Source organism: Fundulus heteroclitus, chromosome 7, assembly GCF_011125445.2.
Source record: "Fundulus heteroclitus isolate FHET01 chromosome 7, MU-UCD_Fhet_4.1, whole genome shotgun sequence".
Lineage (NCBI taxonomy): Eukaryota > Metazoa > Chordata > Actinopteri > Cyprinodontiformes > Fundulidae > Fundulus > Fundulus heteroclitus.
Genome location: NC_046367.1, coordinates 6,493,458 through 6,513,988, shown reverse-complemented (window position 1 = coordinate 6,513,988; position 20,531 = coordinate 6,493,458). Strand labels below are relative to the sequence as shown.

The 20,531-nt window shown below is 41.3% G+C and overlaps 1 protein-coding gene across 2 annotated transcripts in view; it reads right to left on the bottom strand.

Annotated features, from left to right (window-relative positions):
• The window catches only part of satb2 (SATB homeobox 2), a 72,283-nt gene that overhangs the window by 14,969 nt on the left and 36,783 nt on the right, over window positions 1-20,531 (bottom strand). For both annotated transcript variants that reach the window (XM_036138823.1, XM_036138824.1), the window contains exons 5-12: window positions 18,213-18,336; window positions 17,595-17,697; window positions 16,777-16,827; window positions 16,116-16,699; window positions 12,018-12,230; window positions 11,797-11,883; window positions 10,944-11,096; window positions 8,687-8,881 (exon numbers count right to left, since the gene is read on the bottom strand). In XM_036138823.1, coding sequence (XP_035994716.1) covers window positions 8,687-8,881; window positions 10,944-11,096; window positions 11,797-11,883; window positions 12,018-12,230; window positions 16,116-16,699; window positions 16,777-16,827; window positions 17,595-17,697; window positions 18,213-18,336 — 1,510 coding nt within the window. The remainder of the gene's footprint in view (window positions 1-8,686; window positions 8,882-10,943; window positions 11,097-11,796; window positions 11,884-12,017; window positions 12,231-16,115; window positions 16,700-16,776; window positions 16,828-17,594; window positions 17,698-18,212; window positions 18,337-20,531) is intronic.

Here is a 20,531-nt window from a genome sequence, read left to right as displayed (position 1 = left end):
TCTGGTCTGCTTGTTTTGGGAACCCTGGAAACACTCATATGATTGGCTCAGGAACCAGGAAGTAAACACGGGCTACACTCTGAACCAAAGTGGTTCCGGACCGTACCACTAGGTTTGAAAGGAAAAAAAATGTTACCAAGACATTGTTCATGGAGAGGACGGATTGTTTATATGGAATGTTACTTCCATCCCAGGTGACAAATGAGAATGATTTTGGTTAATCTTACAGTAAATATCTTACTTATAGCTCCTTTTAAGGCAAGAACACAATATGTGTGTTGGGAGTCAGAGAAAATCTGCAGGGTTTAGGGTTTAAAGTATCCAATCACAAATTAGTCTGCAGTATACAATTACCTCTGATATATTTCTTTCTCTCTCTATCTTATACTGGATGCTTTTTCCGAGAGCCCGGCACAGCGTGTCAACTGCTGGTGATCAGTGTGAGACCGTGCTGCAACTTCTGGGTGTGTGGCGACATAAAATCCAGGTGAAAACAATTAAGCTGATCTGCTCTCTCTGGTAGATTTAATTAGAAACTGAAAAAAGTGAGGCCCTTATTATGTCATTGAGCTGCTGGAGCAGCTAGCTAAATGTGTAGCCAAGCCAAGGAGAACAGCCTGGCTGGGGAACACTCCAAATCTGGTTAATTTGTAGAATATTTTCCCGTAAAAATCAGAAAAATATGTTTCAGACTTTAAAAACAGTATTTGTTAGTTGGAAAACTGACTCATATGATGACTGTTTACTGACCTGTCACCCGCATGGCTAAACTCTGTCTAAGTTTAGGAATGAAAACTATTGTTATGTAAAGATCATGGTTTTGGTTTACAAACCTCTGCAGGGAAGGCCGAAAAAGATCACATCTAAAAGAGGTCCACTATAATCACTTCAGGAAAAAGGTCAGAAAAGCTTCACGGTCAAAGCTTAAAAGAATGTATCATGCTCATTTTGTTGAGGAAAACCCACACTGGCCTGTGACACTACCCGTTGACGTTTTCCTACTCATTTTCTGATACTTGACCTTAGCACTCAAACTTTCCTCTTTTAAAAAATGTCAAATTTAATAACTCTCTGTTTATGCAGGTCTTAAGTTAGAAAAAAAATGTCTCTAACTTTGGCCCACTAAAACTCTTTTACAGCAATGTCAGCTCATGTGTGCAATTATCAACGCATACATTTAAAACCAGATATTTACAGAGCAAATACCTCTGAGAGGCCTGTCAACCTATGCTAGTACAGGACTTGTTTCACTGAGGATAATGGCAGCTTCTTATCAGCTTCAGCCAGCATCATAGCAAGGTCTTTTGCTTTTGTTCTGGGGTTGAAACGCACATCTCACACTAAAAACATTAAATTCTAGGGGGAAAAAAGCGTTTTTTGTTCTTTAACAGTATGATGGCATGCCGTTTATAGTTGAGTATAATTTTTGAACAGTAATGTGGCATCTCCAGGCCTCTGGAAATTGTACCCAAGGATTAGTCAGACTAGCGAAGAACCACAATACTTTTCTTGATATTTTGGCTGATTTCTTAAGATTTTTCCTTGATGTTACATTAGGAAGCAGTGTGTCTTGAGGTGTTGTCTTAAAATATTTCTAGAAGTGTGCCTTCAATAAACTCATATCAACTTTAATTAGGTAACAAAGACACCATCATCTGGGCTTTTGCAAATTGTTTTATAGGTATGATAATAATGTGTGTACATTTCTGACTTTGCTTAAAATAATTATGTTAATAAACTATTAAAAAATACCTCAGTGGAAATCAGTTCTCCACATTTATAAAACTTTATCCTTTATAGATGTGTGAACATGCGTTAGTAAATAGTCCTCTCCTTATCCATGACCCACAGAGGGTTTTTCTTAAACTGTGAAAATGAGTTGTAAGCTTACTAAAGTTAACTTTAGTGCAAGGTTTATAAATGTGTGCATAATTATTGTGAAGCTAAGTGTACAGTTTATACATTGAGTAAATTAGAGGGGTAATTTGATGTTAAAATCACCCACATCAATATCAAGTCAGGCTCACAGAGTGCTAGCTACTTGCTGAATGTGTACGAATGAATTTGGTGAAGTATAATAAACCTTTATTATGAGTCCCAGATGTGAAGGTGTGTGCTTTAAACAACCTTTGGATATATTTTTAGGCCCTTATGCTCTATTTATACATCAAAGATCCATTGAAAACAAGACCCCCCCCCCCCTTCTGTGTACACATTTACATGACAATGTTCTAAAAAGGAACATAGTTCTTGAGTAGCACTGTTTGAATTTAAACCAGAGATGATCAATGCAATCAATGCAGTTAGACTTATGGAATAACCCATTAAAGTAATCATTGAGTTTATCATGGAGCAGATGCTAATTTTAAAAATGTTAGCAACTAATTGGTTCGTTAGTTGTAGTATTTGCACAGTGCTTACAAGCATTTAACCTTGTTTGTCACTTTTTATAGGAAATTAACCATGTTTTCCTCTTTCTTTCTTTGACCAAATTTCCAGAATGATGCCCCTGAGATGTGTAACATGGTGGGTTTTCATTTTACCTCTAATTATACAGGCTAGCCTTGTTGAGACCCACAACCTATTTTTTTATGAGATATTACTGCCCAGCCTGAAGAGAAGTATTTTTTCGATTTGTAACATTTATGAATTAACCAAATCTTCTGATAAGCTACTTGACAAGAACCATAGAAACCAAGCCAGAGTTGTAAAACATTCTTTTTTTTTCTTTTTTTGTTTGCTGTTTCACACTGATGCAGACACAAGGTGATAATTAGCTGATGTATTGAGTGAGACTGAGAACATGCACAAGAAGAGGAGCACAGCAATGCTTATTTGCGATGCAAATATCACATTTTGTCTTCAGAGTTGTCAACACTGCCTTAACAAAATTAAGCCTGTCCCACTCTGTCTTTTAGATCACTGGTACTAGGCACTCATGTTCAGATAGAATCAGAATCAGACATACTGGGATTATTAAAGTATGTCTGATTCTGATTCTGTCTGAGCATGGGTGCCTAGTACCAGTGATCTAAAAGAGAAAGTGGGACAGGCTTAATTTAAAGTGAGTGGCTGGCAAATTGTACAGTCAAAATGAATAGTCTGAACCAAAGCTACCGTAGCAGCATCTGGAAGCTCTTTGTATCCAGAACAATACAACAAAGTGTAATATTTCACAAAACAAACAAAAACAAAATTTTGTTTTGGTCTACAAATAACTGGTAACACATCTGAAAAAGGCTGAAGCGGATCCAATTTTTGTCTTCCGGTTATTATTCCGATAAAATTTGTTAAACCAGCTGGTGTTCTTTAAAGTAAATGTTTTTTTTTTTTAAATGAGCCAGTCTTTTGAAGGGACATTTCAAAGAATTGGTACCAAAGAAACTGGCTCCCTTCAAAGAGTGGACTGAGCACATCATAACTGAATAATTCTGCACTCAACAGAGATTCTTTAAAATAAAGTTTGCAAATTATGAAACATATTCTTTAAATGTGTAAGTACAAAAAAGGGCAATTTTCAATGGCTTTTGATACTAAAACCAGTTTAGAATTAGTCAAGCATTAAAAAAAATGCAATATGTGGAATATTCAAACCTGCCTTCAGGTTCTTTAACAGACAGTTTGTTAACACAAAAAACTAAATATATCGTTATTCCATTAGAGACAACTGATTTCCATGAGCCTGCTATTTTATACGGCCAACACATAGATGGCTCATCACTTCTGAGACCTGCTGTGGGTCACTTGATTCATTTCAAGAAACTTGAGTCGTTTATGTTGTTATTAAGCTTTACTTCCTGTGGTCTAATTTGCAGCTTTGCTTTGTAACATTACTTTTCTCTCAGGAACAATCAGAGTAGATTCAGAACAGATAACACCCATCAACTTCCAGACTAACCAGACTAGACAGCAGTTTCAAAGTGTTGCTTATAAGATGCAGAAAAAAAGATCTGGAACTTTGTGATGAGGCCATCTTTCTTGTGGTGTGATTTAATATTCTCAAAACCCCCTTTTTTTCCACCCCCTCCTCCCCCTGACAGGATTCTGAGTGCTCTGCAGTAAAATGAGAAAGTTTTCTTTTAAACGTAAATCAAGGCAAATTAAGACGCAGAACTATGAAAGAATTATAGAACATGAAACATTTATCCCTTCCTTAATGAGCTCAGGTCCTCCAGGGCAGCTAACACTCCCTGTGTTTCTGCCCGTGTGTGTGTATGTGTGTGTGTGTTAGACCACCAGAGACACCATTAACACAGAGATAAATATTTAATGAGGGGAAAAAAATCACTTTTCTCTTAGTTTTTCGCATGACTTCACCTTTGCTGTTAATTTTTGCTTCATTTTCCCCAGATCCAGCCTGACTGTCTGTCTGTCTATCCCTGCTGAGCCTCTCTGTCTCTTTCTTGTTTTTTCTGTGTCTGTCTCCATATCGCTGTGTATCTCTCTGTCTAGGACAGTTTCAGTCTTTATCTTTTTGTCTGTCTATCAGTCACAATGTCTAGATTACATTCCGTTCTTTTTTGAAATTTAGATCAGACAGAGTTTCTCTAATTAAAACAAAGAGACACACAACATGCTTATGTTGTGTGTCTCACTGTGCGGGTCTTTTTGCAGTATATGTATATGCACTCCAATGTGCATGCTTGCATTACTGCATTGTCCTTTTTATGTTCTCGCTGTGTGTGGTATTCATTCCATTTATCTGCAATTAAAGAATTAACTTAATTGTGGTTCACCAAAAAGCCCAGACTCCACCCTGCAGCAATGAGCGAGAGGCCACCAGGGTAACAGCGCTGAAGCAAACACACTGAGGCAAACACGGACATAAGATATGCAGCTTTAAGACTCTTTGCTCCAATGAAAAACATGAATGATAGGCCCAGCATTCAAAGATCGAACTTACATTTTTTTTAAACACGTAATTTATAGTTCATCACATGCTAAATTGGAGCTGTAAATGGGTGTGCAGACATTGCACCAAGGTTTTACAAGAAGAAGATCTTGTAAAAAAAAAAATTGCCAAGTATCAAACATGTTTTTCTGTCCTCTAAGAGTGTCAGACCCAAATTTTGTGCTTAATCACCAAAACAGAGTTTTTAGTTTGATAAAGATGTTAATAGATAATAGTAGATAAAGGCGTACCCAAAGCACCCCACACCAAAGCAATGCAACCTCGGAAGTACAGGAAGCCTTATTGTTACACACACAGAAGCTTGAAAATCCACTTGTTTGTTTTTAAAACTAGATTTTGTGTTGTTTGGTGATTTACGACAGCAACTGAGAATGAGAGGATTATATATGGAAAGTCAAAAGAGTCGTAATCTGATTACTTTACAACACTTGATGGTGATTTGTAAATGTTGTCAAACGTGCCACCTGCCGTTTAATAAGCTTTAGTTGGAATTTAAACCCTGTAATGATAAGTCAGTAGCTAATGTTTAACATTGTTTTTTATTCAGCATTTTTACATCAATCATGGTTTATTTTCTTGCCTCCCGCTTATGGATGATGTCAACGTTGATGTCTTGAACTCTATCAATGATGTACGATTCTCAACAAATACAAATCAAACAGTAAACAGTTTACCCATCAGTTCTGTTTCAAAATGGCCCCTCGAGTTAGATTTTATTTACGGGATGCAAAGGTAATTTTTCAACAGAAGCGATGAGCTCCACTTTTCCAGAAACATGTCGGCAGGTGTGCTAGCATGTTCGGACAGCACAAGGAGGCAGTTTGCAGAATAGAACATAACTTCATGAAATAGCACAATATTAGAAGCCTTTTTATCACATCTTATCTACATATAGGAAATATATTTAATTCACAGCCTCCACCCAGCTAAAGTCCATCACAAATGCTGTTGCCACAATAAACTGTAAAGAGCTGACTCGTAAAGCAGACATTTTAATAGCTTTGTTAATCATCTGTCATGTAAAAGTATCAGAGAGAAATAACGAGTGCGTATTGTGGTCATAGTTCAGCACAGCTAAACAGTAACCCTCAACTGATCGGGCTGTAATACACGACATCTGCTTCATGACTTAAAAAAATTTCAACATGGATGTCCTTATTCCCATTGGTTTAATGCCTCGGTATTCTCTTGTCCGAAACATCTGCATTTTAGTGGTACTGAATTCTGAATAAATATGGAAATTATTTGAGAATTAACTCCTTCGCGTCTGACACTGTCGGAGCACACCTACGCACTGAAGTGTCACACAAGAGAGCCATTGCCTTTTCTTTGTCTAGTCCGCTACTCCTGAATTCTGGTCCACGGGAAGTGGTCACACAAATATAAACAGCTGAAGAACTGGAGTAAAAATAAAATAAAACCAATTGTGCAGCCTCTGCCGAATTAGCTGTGGAGCACACAGAGCTACTGTGAATGTTGTGGAGACAGTTCTGGAGAATCTTGCACTGACACAGCAGGTACGTGCAGATATAACAACGCCTCTCTGGCAGTCAGTGATTTCTCAAAGCCCCTAACGCACAGGAGCGTCTCACACTACTGAAAAAACACTTCTGTCCAGACGGAACCACCAGGGCTTGCAGTTAAACACGTCTATAACCGGGCTCGGGCCAGCCAGTGACTACCTTTACTACCTTTAATCCTCACTGAGAACCATGAAATTATATAGAGACCCATTTTGTCTGTTGTTATCAATCTATAGTGGTGTAGCATTTTGGAAAGTTTACTTGAAAATAAGAGGAAATCTGATTAAGACCTAACTTTTTATTTATTTTTTTTGCTCAGAATACAGCTACCAAGCAGGCCTGTTCTTTCTCGTCCTGACAACATGATGACTGATCTCAATCACAGCGGCTGAATACAGATTTCTTGCATAACCTTTCCTTTCAACGTATGAAGTAGCTGGACGGAACAAAACGTACTGTGTTCTGCATGGTGAGCCGTGTGATTTGGGCTCTTTAAACTGTAAAATGTCGATGTTTTGTCTGGTTGGAAAGGTATTTGATCCAGTAGCTTGGCTGTGACTCTAACCTGGTAAAACCATCTTTATCAGCAGCAACTTGAAGTGAAGTTCTTCTGTTCAACCGTGTAGAATTCTGGACCCCTCCTCCTTGCAGCACCTTTGCTAATGCATCCCCCCCCCCCCCCCCCCAATTTCAGCATGTCAATCATGTGTAAGGCTACTGCAGCACTCTGACTACGCTATTTGCCAGTTATGTCGTGGATCTGCAGCTGTGTTTGGGATCACTGTCTTGTCCATCACCCTGTTTGGACCAAGCTTCAGCTGTTAAGACAAATGACCTCACATTTTACTCTAGAACACTTTGGTATAAAGCAGGGGTCTTCAATTCAGTGTCCTGGAACTTTTAGATGTGTCCCTGGTTCAACACGAGAATCAAATGGCTGAATTACCACCTCAGTATGCAGTCAGGTTTTCCAGAGTCCTGCTAATGACCTGAGGTCATTAGAGAATGTGACGCTGTGCAACTGAGGTGTGTTGAAGCAGAGACAAATAAAAAAGTTGCAGGACGCCGGACCTCAATGCCTGGAGTTGAAGATCCCAGGAATAAAGCAAAGTTGCTGCCTGACTCAATGGGCCCAGGGCCTGTGGGACGAAACAAGCCCAGATCATCAGCCTTACACCACCAGGCTTGTCAGGTGTGAAGTGCTTAGGGCTGTGAAGTGACATTCGGGATCATGTTCAGGAAGACAGGCAGCTGTCTTGAATGTCCTCCACTTGTGATTAATATTTCCCACGGTCAAATGATGGACTTTAAATAGTTTGCAGCGGCAGCAGTTGCTTCTCTACCGTCGTTCCTGATGCCGTTCCCTCTTGGCCGTGTGTTAACCAACACGTGCATGCTCCAGAGCAGCAAAATAACAAAACACCTCCTTGTCCAGAGCTGCTCACGCTTACCGATGCTCAGTTATTCCAGAGGATGTACAGCACAACGCCTGGATGTTACTTTCCCCTCTGATTCCGATGTGATCCATTATTTCATGGAACTTAAATTAGTCGCTTGACAACAGATTATCAGGTGAAATTCTGTGAAACGCTACTGAACTTTAAGAATTACTTCATTTAAAGTTATCTTCAAAATCTATGCACGCAGGTTACTGCTCTAAGTGCTTAGCCCGTCTGCTTGCTGAAGACGGCGAGGGTCTTCAACGTGAGAAAGAGAGTATTCCCGATGTTACGTGTGAGTGAGAGGGTCGCAGTAATGAGAGAGGCTGACACGTCACCACATTTCCTGCATCGATCTCCTCCGGCCCAGTCCCTACCCACCCGCCCTCCTCATCCACTAATGGGGCATTTCCTCTGATGCCACACCACCCAGCAACACTGTTTATCCTTCGCTCCAGAAGGGCACGCAGGGACACACAAACACATGTGCAAGCGCCACAAGATCAAACCGCCACATGCTTACTTCTGAGCGGAGAAATATGAGCATGTAATAATGATGAACGAGCTGGGTGACGGTGGACATATCCAGAGGGCATATCCAGAAGAAAAAGATTCATATTTTAGGAAAACCGGGAGGTGTTGAAAAGAAACCAAGCAACGTGGAAGCAGCGTGTGAATCAGCTTTCTATTCCACGGTCGTTTTTACTCAACGCTTCAAAATCCAAACAGAATTAAAAATTATAAACCCAAATAGATTTGCAATTTGGTGCCCGCTTTCAGAGAATAAAAGCCAGCCAGTAAGGGTTGCTCACCTGAGCATCCTGCGGCAGGTGGAGGACAGTGTGCAGCCGCTCGCTGTGGTGGTGGCGGGACTCCTCCTCGTAGGCCAGGTCCCTGTCGGCCTGCGGCAGCGCCAGGAACCTCCGGATGGTGCACAGGTTGTCCCACAGGGTACGGTTCTCCGGGCTGGGGTTCTCCTTCCATCGAAGCAGCTCACACAGCCAGCCCTGTGGAGGATAAGAAACGTCGGCTCAGACCACCAGCATTCAGTTTTTTCTGGCTTTCTGCGATGAATCCCCAGAGCCGTGGAACAAAGCATTTCACCTGCCGATAGAGATGCACAGAGAAATCAGCTGGTGGCCAAAAATCCAGCAATTTTCTGACTGGTGGCAGGTCTTAAAAATACTGTTGCTTTTTTCAGTCCATGAACACACCGTACCGAAGCACTACCACATCCTGGTAACAACAACTACCTTCAGCCTTAGTGAGGCTTTTAAATTACAGTCAGAGGAAGCAGAGATATACAGGAGCTAATTAAAAAGAAACAGTAGTTCTATGACGGCTGAGATGAGGCTACAGTTCTGACAAACTTGGAGAGTGAGACTCTACGCAGATGACAGAAAGTCGCTCTGCTTTTCTCCTCCATCTGGCCAGCTGTGTGCGTTCACCACTGAGAATGGATTTCTTTTTTCCAACAATCTTACGGTGACACGGCAACTTTCTGCTGCAGGTAAGGAAACTGTTAACGCTAACCTCACTTCAAAAAGTCAGAACTAACCCTTTAAATTGAGCGGAAAAGCTGCGGATCTACAAGGTGTTTATTGAGGATGATGAAGAGCAAGGGCGATAGAGAGGATTCGGTTATGTCTGCTAGACTGCTTCAGTTTGTGACACCAGCTGTTGTGTTCAGCCAGCCTCCTCGGGCAGCATGTGCCGCTAATAGCCGGATCATCTCGCTCCTCCTCGCCCTCCATCCTTGTGGCCAGCTGCAGCAGATGGGTGCACCGAGCCGTGACCCTCCGCCACCCCCACAGACCCAAACCAGGGGGACGATTTACTCCAACACACACACACACACACACACACACACACACACACACACACACACACACACACACACACACACACATACAGACAGCACACGTTGTCTCTCATTGTAATTTTTTTGTTTTTATATTTTTACCTGTGTGCGTATCTGCATGCTTTCACTTGTACTGTTGGTACGCCTGAATTTCTCCACAGTGGGACGGTAAAGGACACTTCTTTCCTGGTCATCTACATCTGGACAGGGCTCTTTGAACCAGATGCTGCGTCTACCGCTGCTCAGATACCCTGCAGCACCTTGCCATAGATTTAGAACGACTTGAACTTTATCACATGTTGTCCCCTTAACACCTACAGTGTATTTTATCAGGAGGTTATGTGACAGGCCAACACAAGACAGCGTGTAGTTGTGAAGTGGAGGGAAAGTGAGACATGACTTTTTAAGAGGTTTTACAAATAAAAAAATATTCCTAAATGTGTGGTAAACTTTAGTTTTTCCAGCCACCTTTATTCTGTTAAACCTGAATATAATAAAAAAAGTTACCTCCATGTCCACCCAAGTGTATTTAGAGGTATCAAGTAACTAAGTAAAAATATTTCATTACCTTGGTTAAGTAGAAATTTGGTTATTTGTACTTTAGTGGAGTTGGCCTACATTTTACTTCTACTCCTCACGTTTTGAAGATAGTCTCATTATTTTTATTACATTTAAGCTTGTATTCGTTCTGGCTGTCAATAAAAAAAAAAAAATCGGAGAAATAGCAGAATTTACAGCAGACGGGTCAGGGAGGAATTTATGAATACTTCATAAATAGTTTTTCCATGCAAGATTGCCTTCCTCTTTGCCATTTTTGTTTTGATGTCGTCAGGGAGAAGTCAACTTCCTGCATACTACAGCTGGACAATCCCTGGATGGAAGCATCTGAGCAACACAAACTCTGTATTCCAGTTAGATTTTTAAAGCAATGAAATGCGGACGTCTCTACATCTGATGGCTGGTAAACGCTCTGAACGGCTACAACAGCACCATAGGCAGAGAGGAAACAGCTGCAGCCACATTCGGGCTAATACAATTCCTCTTCCATCTTATCACAGCTCTGGATCTTCTCCATCTGTTATTTTAAGAGCTTTTCAAAGCAGATTTTTTTTAATATAATTTTTATACTTATAGGACTCTGGGCCAGAGAGAACCACTGACCCAGTGAGCACGGCAGTACGTCTTTGCAGCCTCCTCTCCCAGCTCACCTGGCTCTTGTTGGCAGCCACCTTGGCAAACAAAGCCTGCGACACCTTGGCTCTCTTCATCTCCTGCTGGATCTCCTCGTAGATGCCTGACGTGATGTTGACCAGTGACTCCAGCTTCAGAGGGAGGTCTGGCCCTGGGCCGGACGGCTTTGGCTTGGGTGACAAGAATAATGCAAGATCACTATAAGAGGAACTTTAAAAAGTGACTTGAGGAGAACCAAAAAGAAGACTTTATGCAGCCAATGGGAAATATTTCTCTTGATCTACTGATGATCATTTTCTCCCTAAAACTACTCTGACATTGCTCCGTTGAGTGGGAACATGTGAGGAAAAGGCTATCAGCTAATGATCGAGACGAGCTGCTCGCGGAACAGACATGCTGTGTTCTTTGCACATCTGCAGTGCACGTCTCCACATGACTCTTGTTTACAGATCGAAGTCATTAGGAACCCCTCTTTTGTCTCTTTTGGCTGTTTCTGTTTGAGCGGACTTGCGCTGGCTCTCCGAGAGCTTGTATACACAGTGTTTGAAGTCATCCACGAGACGTGCATGGGCCAGCTCGCTTACATTCCCTCAGCATAAACGATGCTAAGATAATTTTACATAGCCATAATAAGAACAGGGCACTTATTCAGCTGCAGCCATGAATGGGCATCCGCCCTGACATCAGAGGGAGCGCCTTATCACGGCCACTGCCAAACTGTTAGGTGCACATGGGAGGACATTTCTGAATGCTGTTTTAATGTGTGTAATGTTTACAGTGAGCTTGTATGAAGGCTTTTAAAGCTGCTTTAAGTTGGAGTTCTTGGATCATAGCATGCAGCAGTCGGCTTAAAGATGGCAGATAACTCACAGAGTTTGAGATCTTGGTCTTGTTCTTCCAGATGGAGGCCCATGTATCAGGGGCTATTGGGTCGTCCAGGCTCCTCTCCCACACTTTCTATGCACAAAAACACACACACACGCAATTAAATGTTTGCTTCACTCTCATTTCCCATTTACTCTTTCTAAGGAATCTCGCATTTTTTTTTTTTGTCTGTTTTTTGTTGATTGTGGTTGGAGAAGAGTTCTAACCTGGGAGAGGCGCTGGGCTCCAGGGTTGGTGGCGTTGGAGGTGGGCAGTCCCACCGAGGGGTTCATGGTGCGCTCTCTCTCCTCCTGGTAGATGCGGTCTCTCTCGCTCTCTGGCAGGTTCAGGAAGTTTTGCATGGCCTTCAGGTTGACCAGTAGCGACTGCGACGCCGTGCGAGGGTCCTCCTCCTTCCTCAGGATCTCAGACAGCAAGCCCTGATCGGCACAACCCCAAACACATCACGACTGACACCCAGTGCCCAGCTCCGCAATATTTAAAGCAACAGTTCAGGATGTCTGCAGTGAGGGCCTAAGACCAAAAGCACTTGTCTTAAAACAACTTCGACCTCAGAAACGTCACAAAGGTTTACGCAAACGTATTTTATGACCCTTTACACTGTGGTGATGTTTGCACAGAAACTGATGATCTTCCTGTTCAAAATGTACTGAGACTGGAAAAAGCACCAAACAAAAAAAACTTTTCCTGGGAGAAAATTTGAGACACTGATAAAAAAGTTAACATGGTGTAAAAGTCAGTAAAATAACCGTCACTTGAACAGGTGCATTATTTGGGATTTTTTAGTTATATGATGTATGACCTTTTTCAAGTTCCTCACTCAGTACATGTTTGACACAGGAAGGCTGTTGATGGAGCACTGCCTCCTACCTCCAATAACAAGTTCTCATTAGATTCCCTTTAAATAACGCCCCGATGTTCAAGGTAACACAAACAGCTGGGAGTTTGGGGTTGGTGTTGAAACTTTTGTCTTGGCCCCTCTGAGGCTAGCTATTCGCTTCAGCCTCCAGGACCAAGCCACAAATTTATACCAAATGAAGTAAACACGTTATCTACAGATATTAACTGCTCAAAAACGTCTAACAAAACTGCACTGAAAGATCCTGAACTATTCCTTTAATATTTTATAAAACATTTGCCTCATTGCTTTCATTTTTTCCCCTCGCTGTCTGATCAGTTGGGGTATAAAACAACTCTTTGTTTGTTTTTTGAATAGGGATATAAAATAATATGTCCCTTTTTAATGAATTCACTGCAAAAACAGAACTAAAAATAAGTAAAATTTTCTTGAAATTAGTGTATTTGTCCTTGATTTGAGCAGGTAAATAAGATTATCTGCCAATGGAAAGAGTAATTTTAACCCTAAAATAAGATAATTAGATGTAATGCAATTGAAATAAGTTGATGGAGATGAGTTGTTCCTATTTTAAGTGCAAAAATCTTATTCCGTTGGCAGATTATCTTATTTACCTGCTCAAATAAAGTACAAATACACTCATTTCAAGGCAATTTTAGCTTATTTTAGTTCTTTTTTTGCAGTGTTCACAGACTGGAAAAGTGGGCGTTTTAAACTTAGGTTACGATTGATAAGCAGTGGACAAAAACTAAGACGAAATCCAGGGCAAAATTGCCGTATTTCAATCTGTAGCTGTTAGATTAAGGCAAACAGAACCCCTCTTATTTTATACAGATGCTTTTTACCCGTTGTTTCTGTGTTTTTGGTTATTTTCATAGTGTAATATTGCATGTTGTTCATCTGACACGGTATTGATCTAGTTTTAACTCCTGCTAGGATTATAGGCTTGTTAAAGGTGTAAGTAGGTCAGATTAGTTTTAGTTATGAACACATTTACTGATGATTTTTCTTCCTTTTGAGCTATTTCTGTATCTAGTTACACATTTTATCCTAAGTATTCATTCTGAATTAAAAAAAAATCTGACTGATTTGAATTGTAGGTTGTAATAGAATTCAAGCAACAGTCATCTCGCAGCATACATCTTGTACTGCACTCCCCCTTTCCAAATAAGAAGGAAAAACGTCCCGAGATGCCAAACAATTTGGAAACCTCATTTCGGAGCCAAAGTTATCTTATAACTGCAATGTGACCCATGTCGTTCCAAAGGAGTGTAAACACAACAATACTTATTTATACAACAATTTACAGTAATGCACATTTATTCGCGAGTATCGCATTGCACTTCTGCACACTGCCAGTTGGCCATTACCAGCCGGAGCTCAGAAATGTTTCAGAAAGAAGGCAGAGTGCCCTAAAAACTAGCTAGCTAGCTAGCTAGCTAGCTAGTTAGTTAGTTAGTTTGGGGGGTATAGTGTGTATTAGAAACTAATAAAATCAGTTATTTGAATAGTCTGGTGGAGGGAAAAAGGCTTCCAGCATGATTTCTTTGCTGGATCTACCAGAAGGACAAAGTAGGCATCCACCCAGGGGTCATTAATCCAAACGGGCCCTTTGAGATGTATAAAAAGATGTGTTGTGTGTTGAGCGTTTTTACCAGTTGATGCACTGAAGTAAGAATATGTGTTTGTCTGAAATAAAATCTTGGTTTAATACCAACTTCCTAAAATTAAACAGTGATAAAACAGAGCTCCTCTTTGTAGGAACTAAATCGATATTATCCAAAATCCACAGTTTTTCTCTTTCCATCAACAGCTCCACAGTTCTCCCCCTGACCTCAGGTTAAGAGTCTGGGTGTCATCCTTGATAGCTCTCTACCCTTCACGTCTCGAATCAATAATATCACTCGGCCTGCATATTTCTATCTGCGAAATATTAAAGGCTTACATCCTTCCCTTTCCCCTCACTCTGCCTTCATACTTGTTCACAGACTTGTCATTTCCCGTATTGTCAATTGCAGTCTCCTGCAAAAATTTCTCCATAAGGTCCAACTGGTCCAGAACTCAGCTGCTCGAATCATTACAGGTACATCTTCATTTCATCACCTCACCCATGTTTTACGTCAACTTCACTGGCTACCGGTCAAATTCAGAATTCAATTCAAAATTCTTCTCTTTACATTCAAGGTCATCCACAACCTCGCCCCTCCTTACCTATTTGATCTCCTTCATGCCCCTCCCATTCCCTCAGAATTTCCTCTTCATTCCATCTCTCTGTTCCCTTTTTTCGCCTCAGTACCTTTGGGACCAGAGCTTTCTCTCGCTCTGCTCCCAAACTCTGGAATTCCCTACCATCAGACATCCGTAATATTGACTCTATACACCTGTTTAAATCTATACACCTGTTTAAATCCAGACTCGAAACACACCTCTTCAAGACTGATTATTCTCTGTGATTTTAACTTTTATTGATGATCTTTGTTTTATTGTTGTTGTTTTCATCTTCATTTGTAAAGTGACCTTGATTGTTTTGAAAGGTACTTTTAAATAAAATTTATTATTATTATTATTATTATTATTTGAGATGTTCTTCTTCCTTCAAATGAGTTAGACTCTCAACCCTCCACACCCTTTTAACTATTTTTAATTATATAAAAATGAGCCATATTTTTAATTCCTATCAGTAGAATTTTGCTTTTGCTTAAAATTGGGTCCTTAATTGTTAGTGCCAAGGGGTCTTTTAGCTTCACAGCAGATTAATGCTCCCCAGATTCTTTGCTTCACTTTTGTCTCCCAGTCCAGGAGAACCAACGGTTCCCTTTAGGTGCTGCCAGTGATGCCCGAAATCAGCTTGTAGGTTTAAAACATTTATATTTATAACAACTTGAATCCAGACAGATTTTCTAATGAGATCCAATTTTTTTTTCCTGAATTCAGGACGGGTATCAGCACACTGCTTTTATTTGAATTTCAAAAGCTGAAAGGTAAACCTGTTGTTTACTGTACTTGACTGGATGATTTCCCAAATAAATGCACCTCTATAAACAGAGATACAAAGCTGCCGACATCACACCTGGCCTCTGCACCGGTAGGTCCGTGAGCCTCCTCCCATTACGCTGCTCTAATGGGGCGTGCTGTAACCAGTTTAGCACAGCCTGAAAGCATCAGGTGTTAGTGCTGCTGGGAACGCGGGGGAGGAGACCCAATGACCCAGCAAGCCGCTCCTCCACGCTTCTGCTAATCACAGGGAGCGTAAGGCATAAGATCGAGCAGGGAGAGGAGCCCTTCATTCACGTTGGTGTCTATTTATTAATTTCCAATATAGCAGTTAGGATGCTTGGGAAAAAGTGATGTCTTTGGTGAGTGAGAATGCAACAGTTTCATGTCGTAATACTATCAACCCCTTCTGTCCTGAGATCACATTACTCCACGTTCCCCACAGAGCTCCTACCTGTGTGCGGTTGAAGGCCACGCGGGCGAACACTGCCTGCGAGACGCTGGCTCTCTTCAGCTCATCTCTGACCTGCTGGTAGATTTCAGAGGACACCTCGGCAGCCGATGGGTTGCTCCCAGGATGGTCGCCTCCAACTTTGGATGAACCCCGAGGGATGGGCGGGTGGTTGAGGAACTGTTGGTTAAGGGTCTGAGGGTGCTGGTGAGCAAGCAGGCGGCTCACTGCCAGCTGCTGGTTGATGAGGTGGGCCATGGCGAGCTGTTGGCGGACCAGCTGTGGGGAGAGCTGTGGCGAGAGGAGCCCACCTGGCCCCAGCAGGGGCTGCATGGCGCCAGGCGGAGGTGGCGGGGGAGGGGGAGGCACCTGCCCCGTGCGGAGGGGAGGGCTGTGGTGGAGTGGGCCATGAGGCGAGGGCTGTTGCTGGGGAGGAGGAGGCTGCTGAAGTGGCTGTGAAGGGGCCTGTGGGTCGCCAGATCCAGCTTTGAGTAGGGGTCCGCCAGCACTAAGGTGACTGAGCTGAGCGAGGTGGGGAGGAGGTCTCTGTCCCAGCACGCAGAAGTCTGACATGTTGTCCCTCTCAACTGGAGACGGGAGAAGCAATGTTAAACAAGCATCTTTACTGAAAACCAGTATCAGCGAATGTGATTGAAAGTCTTACTTTTAATGTCTGCAGCGTCTCGGCCAGCCCACATCTTCTCCAGGTAATCCCCTGCTCAATAACACAAGCACTGAATTGGTGAGACGCTGCTAGTGCTCATAGACTCACCTATACACCCAATTTATTTAACACAAGACAGTTTTTCTTCAAACAAGCTCACTCAGGATAAAATATCAAACCAGTTTGAAAACAGCTGCAGTTAATCGTTTTCTTTGTACCATTGTACAACTCTGGAACAATGGAAACGACGTTATAACTCGGCATCGGTACAAAAATATACCAGTGGCAAAAAACCACAACCCCTGCCTACGTAGAGATTATTAAACAACAAACCATGGGGATTATGATAAATAAACATAACAAATCCTCTCTAACAGGGAGCATTGTGGGAGTTCACGCTTCACATAGATTACACCTGAATCTGAAACAAGTATTAAAAAAGGAAAAAACAAATGTAAGCTTCATAAAAAAGTTTGCCCTTATTTTTAAAATCGTAAGACCATGTCTTGCAGCAACCACATACAGCGTCACGCTGTTTTAATTTTTTCTTAGACTTCTTAATGACAAATTTTGCAAACCATGAAGATCAGAAATCTTTCTTAAAAATATATTTTATTCATTTCATCAAATACTATATTTGATATTTTCAATATATCTTATTTTTATTCCTGAAATAATTCCTGCCCATTTATTATGGAACATGCTGCCAATCAATTAAGCTGTATAGTGTTTCATGAGAAAAACAAGATTGTCATGAAACATAACAGCATGGTATGTTTAGAAAATTGGTTTTAAGACTACATGAGTACTGGCCTTACCTTTGATTTTCTTGTACTTCTTATACCAACGCCCAAACTCTTGACATTTGGCAGTGGAGACATTGGCGTAGTAAGAGCTATTCACTATGGAGGAAATCATGCTCTGAGGGGAACGAGAGAGGAAAAAGATAAATAATAACTAACAACACATGAAATGCTCTGCCTCTCGCAACGCCCACATGCCATGTACACACACACATACCCACACACACACACACACACACACACATAAGCAATAGAAATAGACAAACATTAATCATGACTAGAAACCACCCATGGAAAGCCGAGCCAGCGAAGTGCAGAGAGGGAATCTTAAGCCACACACACATAAGCCACACACACATATGCTAACAATTAATGCAGTGATCGACACCCCCACCAGAGATGGCGATAAACACAACATGCAAACACATTGCACACATTATGGGAGCAGGACCAAGTGCCGCACTCCCAGCCGGCTGAGGAGACAGCACTTGGCATGGAGGACACAATTTCATAAAAATGCTGCAGCAACCAGAATCATGTACGCTGGATAGCTTCTACATTTGACATGCTGGTGTAAAGGCTCATAACGAAAGCAGCTCCTCAAACGATGCAGGGATCAGGAGGTGTTCTTACCTGTGACAGAGGACACTCTTTGGCCAGAGTGCTTTGGTTCATTTCCTTCAGCAGCTCCTTGAGAGCATTCCTGACAGTCGCGTGGTTCCACTGCTCACAGGGCAGATCTTCCAGCTTTGCAAAGCTACAGGAAATCAAAACCGCACATACACATCATTCACAGCTTTCTGTAGATTCACTGAGCTGAGACAGAAACACATCAGTCACACTAATCATTTGGGATGTGTTTTACATCATTACACAGGGTGTGTTAGGATAACCGCTTCATCATGATTATTAAAAGTATTTCTAGGAAAGCAAATGTATCGCTGCTCCTTAAAACAACATATTATGTTTATAATCCTCTTATGCTGTGAAATGGTTAGCATATGACACTACAACTTTGTTTAATTTAGTATTTTGGAATATAGAAGATACTGTAATAGATAAATTAGCTCCATGTGTAACAGTGAGAGAGGTCTGTAACGTATATGAAGAACTGTTGACTAGTCAGAACCAGAAACTGGAGAATACTTTGGTCCATTCTGCTCTCCTTCTGTTACTTGTCACAATACAGAGTTGGTTTTGCAATATTAAACAAAAAACAAAACCAGAATAAGCCAGGTGTAAAACAAACAGCATGGACGCCAGCACAGATCCACCACGAGTTAGCTTAGATTTTAATAGCACAGTGAAAATATTTTCTTGAAAGACAATGACATTTAGGAGTGAAGTAGCTTTAGAGACCCCCACACCGAGCTTAAAATCACAAAACATAACAATACATAAGCTTAGTTTTAAACGGCCAGCATGCAGCTTTAGTTTGTTGCATTACAAAATAAAAACACCTGTGCCTTTACCACTTAGGGAGTCCAAGACTTTAAATTCAATGATTTAATTACATTAAAAATAATATATTAAGACAAATCATGTGTTTAGTTATGCCTTGACACTGACGAACACTCCAGTCCTGTAGGTGGCAGTAGTGCATTTAACGTTTGTTTGCAGGCCATGAAGAAGATGCATAGGAGGCATTGGAACAACTGTGATGGGGGACAACATGATATTGTTTGGCTTATTGGCCAGAAAGGTTTTTTTGTTTTGTTTTTTCAGCATCTTGAATAAGAGCATGGCTGTGTAACAACCCAGTCTCACTGAAAGAACTTGTAATATCCACATTGGTCCATGGCAGAAAACGTAGTATTGTCACAATTAGGCTTTTCAATATCTTTCCGTTTTATTTGGCCTGTCCCATATTTATTTCCCTTAATAAATACGGGGCATGCGTACAGAGTAAATGGAACACACCCCTGCTTTGGTTACAGCCTACACACGGTAGAACATATGAAGACACTGAACCCCTCGGCGAAACTAATAGAGGAAAAGTTGTCGACCTTCCCTGAACGAAAATTTGAAATATATTATGCATTCTTTCCAAAACACAGAGATACGTTCTGCGTGCTCCCGCTCTTCCCAAGTCTGTACTTCCTCTGTTCTTGCCAAGAATGGTCCATACTCGCATTCTTGTGAATTGAGAAACAGCCTTTGTTTTTTATGAACTCGGAAGTTGGCGCACATCGATGAAGTAATGGCTGCGTCCATGGTAACCACCATATCAACCTCACTGCCTCAAGTCATTAAAGATCGCACTGAAATCTCGTGCTAAACAAATAAGGGAAAGATTTTTTTTCCGCTAGGGGAACTTGACAGCCACTTGACCTGGTTGCAAGCCAATGTAAATGAATAGACCGAATGAAACGCAGGACTGAAACATATTAAGGAGTCAAATTGTGGCAATACTACGTTTCCCCTTGTGGACCAGTGTGGACATCACCTGTTTTTCAGTGAGACTAAGTTGTGTGTTTGACAAAAAGTGTTCTTAGCATCCCAACATTGAAAGCCTACAATATTAAATGTAAGCGAATGCCGTTTATCAAATATAAACAGCATCCAGCATAACAACACAGTCTGTTTTAATGGCTAGGTGTGGCGACGGGTGAATAAGTGAGCAGCCAGAAGGACTCACTCACTCACAGAGATTAATTAATAACACTGTCACTAAATAATTAGATCACATCACTAAACCAGGTTTAACTTTTTGTTACATTTTGTGAAGTCCTCTACTGTCTATGGAGAATGTGTGTCTCCTCCTGTGTGCTGGGTGAAACATCTGACACGTGTTTTCCTTTTAGCGCCAATAAAGGAAAATGATCAACTCTGGGGATAGAAATATCATGGTTTAAACAGAGAAAATATTTAAAATTAATCAAAACGTTGGTCGGTCTGTCGTCTGTTGGAGCCAGAAGAGAGTAAATTTCTATCAGTGCAGACAGGGTATTT